Genomic DNA, 13,983 nt, shown 5'->3' on the forward strand with positions numbered 1-13,983 from the left:
TTGCTTGTGTGCTTGAGGATTGAAGACCCTTACTTGTGTGTCTGAGCATTTGGATGTCTCTTGTTTGTGTGCTTGAGCATTGAAGTCCATTACTTGTGTATTTGGGCATTGAAAGACTCTTGCTTGTATGCTTGAGCAATTTTTAATCATATTTGGTTAAAATGGAAATTCCTTGGAAGTGCAAGGGGATTAGACTACTCTTAATTTGTAGGAGAAACCTGAATAATTGCTTGTGTATTTTCTTGTTCTCCTCTTTATTTCTGATCAACTTTATTCCATTGCTAATCGCCAGACTCTGAATCAGAATCTGATAAGAGATTTATAAAAGAAAAAGTTAACATAATTCAACCCCCTTTCTTGTGTTTTTATTACCTTCACAAACAACGCGAGAAAGAGCAACATCTACATCTAAGAGCATCGTAAAAAGCCATATGAATGTGGAAGTACAACAAGATTCATAAGTAAGCCGAGATTCATAAGTAAGCGATGAAGTTTATGAGTTTGAATTATGCCTTAATTTGTTACTTCCACAAATGAAAAATTATTCTCATCAACCCACAATGTGACATGTTGAGCAAAGGTTTTGAAAATATTTGTCGTGTTGGAGATTAGGGATGAAGACGCTGCACTTTCAGTGTTGATAGAAGTTTCTTCAAATGCCATGAAAAAAGGATCGAATTAAAACTCTTGATACCATGATAGATAGAAAGAGAAAAAGAGAACGAGGGAGTTTATTTTCATTATAATAGAATTTGTAATTCTGATTCTAAAATTGGTTGCAGATTGAGAAGGACTGAACTTATATAGTTCAAATGGATTGTGCTAGGTGTTAACTCAGTGCACATTCAGTTACAAAATTAGTTACACATTGTAACAAGCAACTATTACTCTTTATTCTATTTACTCTAGTATCTTTAAAAGAAGAAATAAATTATTTTTTAATAAAAAAATGGATCAATAGTAATAATAAAATTATATATTACTATGTTAAGAGATGTTTAAACTCCTCATTCAAACATCCTTGTTCCAAAAAGTACTTTTGCAAAAAAAAAGAAGAAACATTCTCGTGAAGTTGTTCCTTAAGTACTCAATACAGCAAACCGAGTCTGCAGAATGATAATAATGATTCTAGATTAATGGATTTGGATTCTCTGCATTATGAAAAACAGCTGCTTTCAATTTCATAAAGTTAACGATCTAAAGATCGGTCGTTAGTTTGAGATCAAACAGTAGAGTTCGAAACCTACATGACAATGTTACTACACCAAATCCAAATCCTAAATTACAATTCATGTATCCATGACTTTGGCAATGAAGATCCAAATATTTGGTGAAGCAATATTTTCTCCCTTTTGGCAACCTTGTTTGCGCCATAGCCTCGAAAAACTCCTAATTTAAATGCTTCTCTTCCTTCTTCTACAGCTCTTTTCCTCACAGCTCTCAACAAAGATGAACCTTGAAGAGTTTCTTCACTATTTTCACCTTTTCCGGTTTCGTGTTCCTTCTTTTCTGATTCTCCTGTGCTTTCTTTGGGTTGACTCTCGGCTCCGTCTGAGCGGGTCTCAACACGATTATCACTTCCCCACCATTTATTTGATGTAGTCGATAAGCTTTCGGATGGAAACCCGTATTTAAATTCATCCATTGTTGTCATTCCTTTGGTCAAAAGTGTGTTGGTCAAATTTGGGCTACGCCCACTTTCAACGGTTTTATTTCCTTGCTGATGAGAATTTTGATGCAGTGCAACACCTTGAGCTTTGTTCCTCTCATCATTTGCTTGTTGTAAAACACTGTAGTTAAACATCAAAAGAAAAATACTGTTAGAATCAAAGGATCAAATCTTAATGTTTATTATAAGAATTAGATTTAGTAAACCATATCAATTAGCCTCTAAACATTTTGTCTCCTAAACATTGTGTTCTGTTACAGATAACCTATTTTCCATCGACATATAGTCCTGATCGCCTTAGCCACTGGAAAACTTAACCGTTGTATTTTTTATTGTGCGATGAAAATCTACCAAATGGTGAAGTTTCATACTTATACACCATTGCACGTGCCCACACGTGTTGATTAAGCGCACGACTTATATGAGCCTCTCCTCCGTGAGTGGTGCGTGTTTGGCAGCTTCTTCGACCAATCTTCACAGCGCATTGATCACCATACTCTGCCAGTCCCACCCAATCCTAGCCCCCCACTCACATACGACGGCTCCAGCATTGCTCGCATTGCTTCAGGCACTGTTTACTTACTTGTTTCCTTCTTAATAACTCTTATTCAATTGAAATTTCTGTCTTGCTGCACATATTCAGTTTTGCTTCATCTAGTGTTTTTCTTTTCTGTCAATGCATTTCTTTCCATATTCAACCAGCTGCATCTTCTCCAGTTAGACCCATTCTCGACAACCAATACAGTCACCTTCGGAATCCTCTAGCAGACCCAAGTGTGGCTACATACAGCCTCTTCCAGCCACACTACAGCTTTCCAGCTGCAGCTACTAGCCTACCACAACCCTATTGCTTTTATTTTCTCTACATTACAATCACCTTTTCTAATAAGCATAAAACTTATAAGCTTTAGCTTTAAGCTCAACCATTTGCAATTAGGGTATGTTGGAATTAACTTATTTGAATTTATCTATTATTGATGCAAGTTTTGTGAGACTATTTGAGAGAGATTATCAAAACAACTTATGACATTTTTCATACATATGTTTTTAGCTTATTTTACAAGTTCTCCAAGATAGTTTATAAAAACAACTTATAGCATATAAAAAAACAACTTAAACTGATTTTATCTTTTTATAAAAATAGCTTATGCAAGCTATTCATAACCGCTTATTTTGAGAAGCACTTGCGCTATAAGCTTATTTCAAATAAGCTGCTTATCCTAACAAATCCTTAATCATACATTTTTGTTAACAGTAAATTCTAGTTTTCTATCGAACCGCTTATCCAACAAAGAAAGCCCTTCCAAATAACCCTTTTTAAAAACCCTAAACCATAAAGAAGTCAATAAGAACACTCCGAAGAGTTAACCACAACAAATTTCTCTTGAAATTTAAGAATTATACTCCAATCCAATCACATGACAAAAACAAAAAATTACCTTTTGTTATTCCCGCTTATCAAAACCATAGTCACAAAGTATAATTATTGATAGCACACTTCAAACTTTACCTGGCACCTGCAGCATAAAGATTGAAAAAACCAATTTCATTTTCAAGTTACTGTAGAAAACACAAAAAAAACTTGTCAAAATTGAAGCATATATCAATATGGGAAATAGAATTTGGGAACAAAATGGAGGGTTTTGATGAATACCTGAAATGAGAGTGGGAGTGGAAGAACCCTTAATCTGAATTGACGATGTGACGACCAAGATACGATTTCGAATTTGATTTTTTTTTTTTTTTTATCATACAGATTGTTTATCAACCTCACTTTGTTAGATTTATCAATTTAAAACTATATAAAATATAAACAAAATTTTAAAAATATGAATTCCTAATAATTTATTTATATAAAAGAAGTTTAATTATATCTTTAAAATTTAAAAGATTTATCATATTAACGTGAATAATGCAATATTATAAAAGTGTTATATTAAATTATTTATAGATATATTTTTTTAATAAAACCTTGTATATATAAGAAGGAAACATTACAAAAAGAGGGGCAAAAAACCCATCAAAAGATAAACCTATAATTAGGCATTCCGAACAAATCCTTTCATAATGCCTAGAGGAATGGAATCAAAAAATATGAGAGAACTACTAGTAAGACCTATGTTAGCAAAACAAATCGGCACAAGAGTTACCCTCTCTGAAAATGTGAGAAATAAAAATCTGCCTAGAAACAAAATAATTTATACAAAGAGTCCAGTCAACCTTGACTTGCCACGGGACTAACAAAGGCTTGGAGAAAGCTTGAACCACCAGAAGTGAATCCGTCTCAATCCAAATCCTGTTCCAACCTCTCTCAATAGCTATTTCCATGGCCCGAATAACAACGACGAATTCAGCCAAGTAATCTTTTATGACATAACATAACTTGATCTGAAACGGGAGGTAAAGTTGCACTGTTTAAACCAAAAACCATTGCGTTTCCAAGAGGAGTTTCATCAAAGTAATACAATTCATTCATCTCTCTAGTAGTTCCAATCATCTTCCCTTAGTTCCGGTCCTGAAAAACACAAGCGGAAGAACAAAAAAATGACAGAACAATTAGTGTCCTTAGACAATTTATGAATAGAAAGAAGATTGCAAGCAAATTTAGGAACGTGTAAAACAGATTGCAAAGTAATTTAGTCTGCAATTTTTATGCTGCCTTTGCCGGCAATACTAGAATAACTACCATCAGCAATCCTTACTTTTTCAAACTCGGAACAAGGAAAATAGGAATTGAATAAATGAGAGCAATTGGTCATATGTTCAGATGCCCCTGAATCTATTATCCAAGGGTTGGAGTGGTTTTGGACAGATAATGCCCAAGAATTCTTACCTGTTTGTGCCAAAGCTCCAACAGGAACATTAGGTGATGAATTGAACTTTAGAAGTTTAAAAAGGTGATCCATTTTCTCCTTAGTAAATGGAGACGAGTCATCCTCATCGATTATAGACGTAGGGCGGTCACCAAACCTTCCAGCCTTTCTATTATTTGGCCTACCATGTAGTTTGAAACAGTTTTGCCGAGTGTGACGATTTTGAGCACAGTAGTCGCAAACTAAATGGTTCTTGTCACCACCTCGTGGATTAGGGAAAGGTTTGCGATTGACTTGAGGAACAACCAATGCGGATCCTTCGATTGGTGGAGGGATAATGACATCCTATTTTCCAAGCATCACCTGCCTGCGACTCTCTTCGCGACGCACTTCAGCAAATACTTCACTAATTGGAGGGATGGGATTCCTGCCAAGAATTCGGCCACAAACCTCATAAAAATCAATATTTAGACCTGCAAGAAACTTGAATACACTACGAACATCCACCATCTTCTTGTAGTGCTTGCATTCCTCGGGTGACTTCCACTCATATACATTGAACTGATCCAAATCTTGCCAAATACGCTTGAGACAATTGAAGTATTTGGTAACAGAATCTTCAGCTTGACGAATTTTACCAAGCTGGAGAGTTAATTCATAAATTTAGGATTGGTTGTCCAAATCGGAATACATCTAAGAGACATTTTCTCAAAGATCTTTTGCAGTAGCATAACAAAGATAGTTTGCACCTATCTCTTCAGTCATGGAATTAACTAACCATGTCATGACCATGGAATTTTCAGCATCCCAACTATCATAGTCTGCACCTTCCTTGTCTGGTTGTTTCTTGTCTCTGGTGATGTAACCAATTTTTCCTCTCCTCCTGATATACAAACGGACAGACTGTGACCACCGAAAATAATTTGGACCGTTCAGTCGAATTGTTATGTTCTGAACCGGGTGGTTTTCATGGTATGTCCTGACAGATTGAAGTATTTCAGTTTTAGGTGAAGAATGTTTGGGCGAATGCTGGGACTCGGTATCAGACGAGTGATCAGACATTATGCGGGATGGAAAAATGAAAAAAAACGGAAGCAAAAGAAAAAGCCCTAAGGAATTCTTCCAGCAATTGATACCATAAAAAAACAAATAATCTGTATTTATTTGATATATCAGTAAGTAATACATGAAAGTTATTTATAGAATACAAGGACAGATCAATAATCCTAATTCTGGCCTGAGAATCAGAGCCATTATTCTCACTTTAAATGTTAATTCTAAATATGGTAGAAGACAACTAATTACTAATTCTTAATAGCTAATTACTGATTATTATTTACAATGAATACTATGTTGAACTCTATAACATAGAATCCGTTGATTATGTACTTATCTCTCTAATAACTTCCAACAATAACAATTAGGATGCTATACTTCATCCACAATAAAATTTGTGCAAACATGCATACTTAGATATATAACACACTTTTCGGATGAACCGATAACAACTTTAACTTAGTCTTTAACTTTAGTCTTTAACTTCAACTTTATTAAAGTAGCCGAAAGAAATCATGTTCATTATAAAAATGTTCTCAATCGGCATCAAACAACTTGCCTCGAAACAAAATAGAGTTTATAATACTCCAACATAATCTCCAAAATAAAACGACAAATAATAAAGTAAACAAGTGTTCATTCCCTTGGTGTTACACATCAGAGCATTGACGCCAAACCAAAATAATAAGAAGAACTACTTCTTCTAAACTCCACATCTTAGCTACTTCGGGTCATCTGCACGTTACCAATATAGAGGTAACATTCAAACAGAAGGGGTGAGATATCATAACAATATAAAAGGAAGCATAATAATGAATAGACAACAATTTAAGCACGCATAATTATACTTCTTCAGCATCAAATATCAAGTCATACATAGTGTAATGTAATGGGACTGACACCGACTCAATGCATGTGGTACCATCAGGGTATAAGCCCTCAACATTTAGCCAATACATGCCATCTTACACCAATATAGACCATCTTAAGGAACACAAGTCCTTATCATGAATGCATGCTACATTGACATGCAACATCACAGAATGCAACGACATTTCGTCTCACCAATACCATGCCAATACAGGCCATCATCTTCATCATACAACACATCATGCAAAACAATTGCGTCGTTCGTACAAAGTAATTGCCATTGCATATTACACAAAATACGCACAAACAAGCATAAGTTATATCAAATAATTTTCTACTAGTTTCCAATTTATTTTTAGAAGATGGAAAATAATTTTAGCTTTTCAACGGTCCAAACGACGCGTCAAACGGACACCCAAGTCAAAAGATATGAATTTTCAAAGCTTGGAAAAACTGTCAGTTTCAGTAAGGTAACCTGTTACATCAAATGATGTAACTGTCGCTACCGCGAAAAATGGATCAGAGTCGCCACTAATATATTTATCCCATCGCGGGAAAGGAATATCAGAAAACCTAACTCGAAACAAGGACAAGGTCTTTCGACCAGAGAACAGGGCACGGGAGTCGGTTACGCAAGGGGAAGGTGCTAGCACCCCTCACGCCCTTCGTACTCGATGGTATCCACCTACGTTTGTTTCTATCTAAAGGGTGTCTAATGTCTAAAACCTAAATGCGAATGCATGCAAAAGAAATACGGGGAAAAGAAGGAATTATTTACAAGTGTGTTCGCTTAGGCCCCGCGACCCAATGCCTACGTATCCTTTTCAGGAATCAGAACGACCGTAGTTCGGCTCCATAGTTTCCATTTGTCTTGTGTTTTTTAGTTGAACAGCGGTTAAGGTCACAATCCACGATGCTCGACCTTTGGAGACTTATACGCCTAGTTTTGGAAAGGACTTAACTTGTTCTTAAGCGCCTAACAAGGCAAAAGGATGAACTTGGGTTTGTGTTTTTTATGTAACTACATGATGAACAAAACCCAATACAAGGTTTCGCACCACTTCGTCACTTTGTTTTAATTCGAGCCTTTATTAAATGTTTTAAATGTTTTTGATTAGGTATTTTTTAAGGGAATTTACTTTGCGATTAGAATCACATAAAATGTATAATGATCGAGAAGCAGATTAGGGAATGAATCCCACTCACTTCTATCCCATTATATAATGTTCAAGAAACAGATTAGGGAATGAATCCCACTCATTTCTATCCCATTAATTAATGTTTGAGAAACAGATTAGGGAATGAATCCCACTCATTTCTCTCCCATTAAGTAGTGACCGAGAAACAGATTAGGGAATGAATCCCACTCATTTCTATGCCACTAAGTGATTGAGAAACAGATTAGGGAATGAATCTCACTCATTTCTCTATCACTTTCTTAATGTGATTCGCCTCTTTATTTATTAGTGTTTTAAAGTTGAAAAGAAAAAGAATGAACAAAGGGGACTAACCTATTTTCTAACCTATTGTTATTCTAATTCTAATTCTAAAGTTAACATGGTGACTAAATTCTAAAAGGAGCATTAAAATGGTATTAACAAAGTAGGCCAAAATTATGGCCAAAAACAAGGTAAACACAAACATACAAAATTTAGCACAAAAGCATATAAGAGACAAATCAACATTAAGTGCAAAAATTAACCTAAAAAAAATACTACTATTTTTATGAATTTTTTAGTGTTAAGGGAAATCTAATTCAAGCCAAAATTATACTAAAAAACCTAAATGCTACTAAGCCTAAACTAGTATTTTATTTATGAGGTTTTTATGAGAAAATTCTAAGACTCAAATTAATCCTAAAATCACCTAAATCTACCTAGAAAATTATGACTTTTATCGTTTTATCAAAAGAAATTTAGTAACCGAAAACTATGTCAAAAAAATGTGATCAGGGGGGGGAAAACTAAAGATGGTGGTGCAATCAGTAAACTGGGCGCAGGGCCTATCAGAAGAGAGCCCAAGGGATATTTTTTGTTACAGACTTTGTCAAAAAACGTGTATGATTGGGCCAGAGTGGGGTGTGAACGTGATTATTCGTTTGGCCCAAGTGTGTATTGATCCAATTTTTTTCATGATTTTGATTCAATTTTGGTCCACTGGTTCAATTAATCAAATTAAACAGACTTTATGCTAATTAAGTGTATCATTATTCTATTCAATTAACAAACACAAGAAAAATTAAAATAATTAAAATAGGGAAAGGGATTAGGGTTACTTTGGTTGTGACCATTGAAATTATTCTAAACGAGCTCCCCTTCTCCTTCGTGACAAAGCGGCGGCATCGGTCCTCTTTCCGGCGAATATCGATCCTCTTTCCGCCACCGTGAATCCAATCGGAGCACCACATATTCATCTCCTTCTTCCATCACAATCTTGCGCCGTGGTTCATCTTGTACTCGTCTTCTCCACCGTCGACTCGTTTTCTCCTTCTTCTAATTCTGCCTTCTGAGTCCGTTCTTATGCCGAAGCTGTTGGTTGTTGTGTCGGTGATGCGAAATCGCTGTTGCGATTTGTGATGCTGATTGATGATCATTGTGAGAATTCTTGAAGAATTTTTGGAGATTAAAGAGTGAAGATGATGAAGATTGGAGATGAAGGAGATTGATGTACGATTGTGGATCAGTTATGGTGGATTGGACTTGAACATGATGAAGAGTTTTGTAGAATTTTTCTTGTGAGTTCTTGGAGAATGAAGTGAAGAGTGGAAGGTGGAGGGATGAAGAGAAATGGTGGATGAAGTGTGAAAGTGAAGAATGTGAAGTGAGGATGGAGATGAATCGTGAAGGTGATGGAGGAGAATGAAGAGGGTGAGTGAAGTTGAAGATTGAAGAATGTGAAGTGAGGATGGAGATGAATCGTGAAGGTGATGGAGGAGAATGGAGAGTGGATGATGGTGGTGATCCAGTGAAGAGAGTGATTAGAATGAAGAATTGTGGGATTGGTGAAAATGGTGGAGAGTGGATGATGGTGATTTGAAGGTGATCAAGTGGTGAATGAGAGTCTGAAGAAATGAAGAATGGTTAATGTGAAGATTGAAGCTGTGAAGAAGTGAAGAAAAACAAAAATGGTGAAACGATTCTGATTTATAGAGGTGAGTTTTATTCTGATTTTCTGTTATCCCTCACCACTCTGCTTCTTTTTTTCTATTCTCTGAATTTCTGTTAGTTTTCAGTTAGGAATCGGTTGCATTCTGTTAGAGCTGTTTTGAAGTTAGTTATAGGTTGCTTGGGTTCTGTTTGGCAGTTAAAAATCTGTTAGTAATGGTTAGGAAGTGGTATGAAATTCTGTTATGTGGTTAAGTTAGTTTAGAGGTTTAAGGATTTCTGTTGAACTCTGTTAAAAGTTAGTTAGGACTGAAGTTGGGTTTATTGGTTGGTTAGAGGGTAGTTACAAAGCTGTTATAAGTTTGTTATAGAGGTTAGGGAGGTTATGAGAAGTTAGGGAATTCTGTTTTCAGTTTGACAGTTGGTTATTTGAATTCAGTTATTGGTTGCTGAATGGTTAGAGAATAGGTTAATGGAAAAACTGTTAGTAGTGAGGATTAGAAAGAGTTAGCAGGTTAGGATATGGTTTAAAATTCAGTTAGAAATGGGGCTAAACTGAAAAAGCTTGAATCTGAATGTGGTTTTTTTCTTTGTTTTCAGTTTTGAAGATTGGTTGGAAACAAATATGTCGTGGCTAGCTGATAGTTGAATGATTTGGCTTCCTTGTATGCAGGGTAATTGATAGGTTGGATTTATTATTCTTGGGCTGCCATTGAGAGGAGGGATGTTGCTGTTCATAAGCCGGAGACGACAACCATGGCTGCATATTTTGTGATGCACTTGGAGATGGATTTGCAGGATGTGGACTTTGCGGTTTTACCACACCTTCAGCGGTTTTTTTGGAAATGTCCAGCAGATGTGGATTGCCTTTGATGAGAGCTATTACTTAGAAACATGTTTCTAATCAACCTTCCACCAGCTTCATGCCTTTGGTTCTATTTATGTTTTTTTTTTGTTAATCTTTGTAATGGAGTTTGAATGATAATGGACCTAGCTTCTTCTTTTTTTTTCAAATTTTGTTTTGATAGACTTTGGCAGTAAGTGTAATGGGTTTTTGGATTTTGTAATGAACATGTAATCTTGCGGAAATTTGAAATGGATATTTGAGATTTTGGTTGATGATAATGGATGAACCCAAGATGAATGTTCTAAACTTTAAGTACTTTGTCTTCCAAATGAAACCATATGCACGCCTTCACCGACTTGTATTGTTGAATTGATTCTTGAAAACTTTGAATGAAGTTGCATTAACAACCTTGAACCTTGAATCATGCTTCTTGCCTATTTAGGAATATTAAATTCATAGTGAAGGAACTTGAAGAATGGATATTCATCTTGAATGTAGTGGAAACTTGGACCGTGGATGAATTATTTTTAACTTGTTATTTGAATCCAAATGACAAATTTCAAGTACTCAAAGTAATCCTCCTTTCCAATATTAAATCTTTTACTCCTTTTGCCAACTTGATTCCCTAGCGCCAATGACACGTAACCAATAAGTCACCTCAAAATAGACTTTGGTCAAAAGTCAACCCCCCGTGGTTACTTTGATCAAAGATCACAACATGACCAAAAGTCTTCAAATTTTGAAACGAAAACAATATTTCTCATCCAGATCTTGTGAATGCCCCAAAGTGGCTTGAAATTCATCTGCTAGTCACAAACACAGGGAAATAAATCCTTATCCATGGCCAAGGAGAACTTCAATTGAAACAAACTCGTGTGATGTGGGGACTCCAAACCATGTGAAACTCCAGCTCTATCTATGACCTCGATCCCCTGCTAAGTTTATTGATTAATGATGCATGTTGTGTTAAATGACCTAATGGAAAGATGCATATGAAATGTGAAGCTTAAGCCAGTTAGAAATAAATATGTGGGCAAATTTTGGGGTGCAACAGCTGCCCCTATTTAATCGTCTTAAACCTGAAGGTGAGATTGGCGGTAGCCTTTCGAACATTCGAGGTAGAAGAAGATTAAATACTAAAGTACCAGAAAATTTGCGCTCATAGTGACGGATGGATACCATTTTTTTTGCTGCCTCCACTTAACAAGCTTCGGCAAGTAACAATATGATATTCCCATTGGATTTCCTTAAAAGAAGGAAGAATTTGTGATGCCTATTTGCAACAGGCAAGTGCAAGAGATTGGTTTGCCATGACACTTTTTGGGGAGTGTATGACAAACGTCCACAACTCGAGGGTTTGGACACTTATGACTCGTAAGTCGGGAACTCAGAACTGACAACTCGAGGGTCGGAAAGCAAAGGATTCACAACACGAGGGTTGGAAAACTGACGACTCGAGGGTCGGAGAGCAAAGGATTCACAACACGAGGGTTGGAAAACTGACGACTCGAGGGTCGGAAAGCAAAGAATTCTCAACACGAGGGTTGGAAAACTGACGACTCGAAGGTCGGACAACGCGAGGGTTGGAAAACCGATGACTCGAGGGTCGGAAAACAAAGGATTCACAACACAAGGGTTGAAAACTGATGACTCGAAGGTCGGACAACGCGAGGGTTGGAAAATCGATGACTCGAGGGTCGGAAAACAAAGGATTCACAACACAAGGGTTGAAAACTGATGACTCGAAGGTCGGACAACGCGAGGGTTGGAGAATCGATGACTCGAGGGTCGGAAAGCAAAGAATTCACAACACGAGGGTTGGAAAACTCACTGGATCTGAAGGGGTATGTCGATAACCACCGGACTTGAACGGGGAGGACTAATCAAAATTAGACCTGACCTAAGGATGCCCATAACCACGGGACTTGAAAGGGATGCCAATAATCATTGGACTTGACTGCAAGAAGACTAGTAATGACCAGACTCTTATTGGAGATGTTGTCAAACACTGTATTTGCAAGGAAACGTTGACGCTTGCGAAGCATAAGAATTACATGGATCCCTCAGGCCAAAGGCGGGTGTAATTCTACAAAAGTGACAATCACTTGAATTGCCACACACAAAGTATGGTTTATCCAAATGATTGATCTCTGCAAATGGGAAACAATGATCTTGATGAAGAAAGACTTTGTATTCAATCCACACTGGAGAGAGAAAATGAGACTTCTTCTGGGGATATATTATATTGTGCCCTTGGAGCGTACACAAACTGGCTTATGCATTGATGCATGTTTGAATTTTTCTTTAGCGTAATGCTCCATTTTCATGGAAATGCTACGCATTTTTGTAGATGCAATGTGAATGCAATGATTACTATATGCAAGGCGCCAAATAAAGGCAATAGTGTGATAGAGAAGCAAAATCATTGGGGTCCCTTCGGGGAGTATTCCATTGAATTTCATCTTTGACCTCGGGAGAGGTAAACACCAGGGAGAATCCCCTTAGTGTTAAGAATTCTGTGGGGGTGCCAATAAACATTGGACTTTGACTTGCGGGATACACTTCTGATTGTTGACTTGAAGAAAATTTTGACTTCTCACCATGTGCCATAGCTCGAAGAATTTTTAGCTTGAGGAGATTCCCTCAATTCACCATGTTGGGGATGAGAAATATTGATGAGGAACCCTTGTTGGGAGGATTGGGACAACTCGAGGAGAAATAAACTCCTATGCTTGAAAAATGGAACAAAATCTGAGGAGAAATAAACTCCTATGCTTGGGGAGGAATAAAGTCTCAGGAGAAATAAACTCCTATGCTTGGGGGAGAGTAACTTGCTGGGGAATCATTATGATACTTCTTCATTATGTGATGGTCACATTACAAGTGAATGATGATTCCCAAAAGATTGTGCCCCAGGTTGACTGGATTTTGAGAGAGATTCCTCGATTGGATTGCCCCAGATTAAGTGGATTGGAGAGATCACACTTCGACTTGATTGCCCCTGATTGGTTGAATTTGAGAGGTTAAACCTCGAATTAATTGCCCCAGATAGGCTGAACTCACGAGAGAGATTCCTCGTCGTGATTGCCCCTGATTATATTCATCTTATCAGACTCCTTAAGTTTACTTCCCTTAAGATCCCACAAATCATGGAAGTAACTTTACCATACTCAGAAGAGTATTCAAAACTTTTAGGGTAATCAAACAAATAGAGTATCCACTGCTCCTGCTCAATGGAGTATTCAAACAACTTGCTTTGATCTCTGAAGTGATAGCTTTTTACTTTACGGAATTCTCAAGTCTCTTTTACTTTGACATGATCAAACTCTTTATGGATTCTCATCATGGAAACTTCCTTGATGTTTAAGCAAATGTTTTGTATGCAAAAGAATGTTAATTCTAAGAATGACAATTCTAATACAAAGCCTATGATAGTCTTGAAGTTTAAAACTTTTTATGAAATAAGGTTGCAACCTCTTGTGAATGAAAGATAAAGAGAGCATACAATACCAACATAAATGTGTTACGCTTCATTGAGAGTCAGTAAACACTATCTCATTGGAGTGCGTTTTCGAAATAAATCCTACTTCAATTAGGACTTTTAAGGGTTGTAACTTGGCCGGG

At 36.7% G+C, this 13,983-nt stretch overlaps 1 protein-coding gene across 2 annotated transcripts; it reads right to left on the bottom strand.

Annotated features, from left to right (window-relative positions):
- Nucleotides 1-1,156: 1,156 nt before the first annotated feature.
- LOC131656756 (uncharacterized) lies at nt 1,157-3,447 on the bottom strand. 2 transcript variants are annotated; one of them, XM_058926377.1, is made up of 3 exons: nt 3,324-3,447; nt 3,109-3,186; nt 1,157-1,790 (listed from the first exon to the last, which is right to left on the bottom strand). In XM_058926377.1, exons 2-3 carry the CDS (start codon nt 3,135-3,137, stop codon nt 1,283-1,285), a joined length of 537 nt encoding a protein of 178 aa, XP_058782360.1. In that variant the 5' UTR covers nt 3,138-3,186; nt 3,324-3,447; the 3' UTR covers nt 1,157-1,282. The 2 variants fall into 2 exon arrangements, with proteins under 2 accessions (XP_058782360.1, XP_058782361.1); XM_058926378.1 differs by having other exon boundaries at nt 3,109-3,229; nt 3,324-3,436.
- Nucleotides 3,448-13,983: the final 10,536 nt, after the last annotated feature.

The sequence above is a fragment of the Vicia villosa genome, linkage group LG3, assembly GCF_029867415.1.
Source record: "Vicia villosa cultivar HV-30 ecotype Madison, WI linkage group LG3, Vvil1.0, whole genome shotgun sequence".
NCBI lineage: Eukaryota > Viridiplantae > Streptophyta > Magnoliopsida > Fabales > Fabaceae > Vicia > Vicia villosa.

Excerpts from the sequence above, each read along its gene's own strand:
- LOC131656756 (XM_058926377.1), bottom strand. The coding sequence starts at position 3,137 with ATGGTTTTGATAAGCGGGAATAACAAAAG. Across the intron at positions 1,791-3,108 it reads ATAAGCGGGAATAACAAAAG|TGTTTTACAACAAGCAAATG; the intron begins GTAATTTTTTGT and ends GTTTAACTACAG.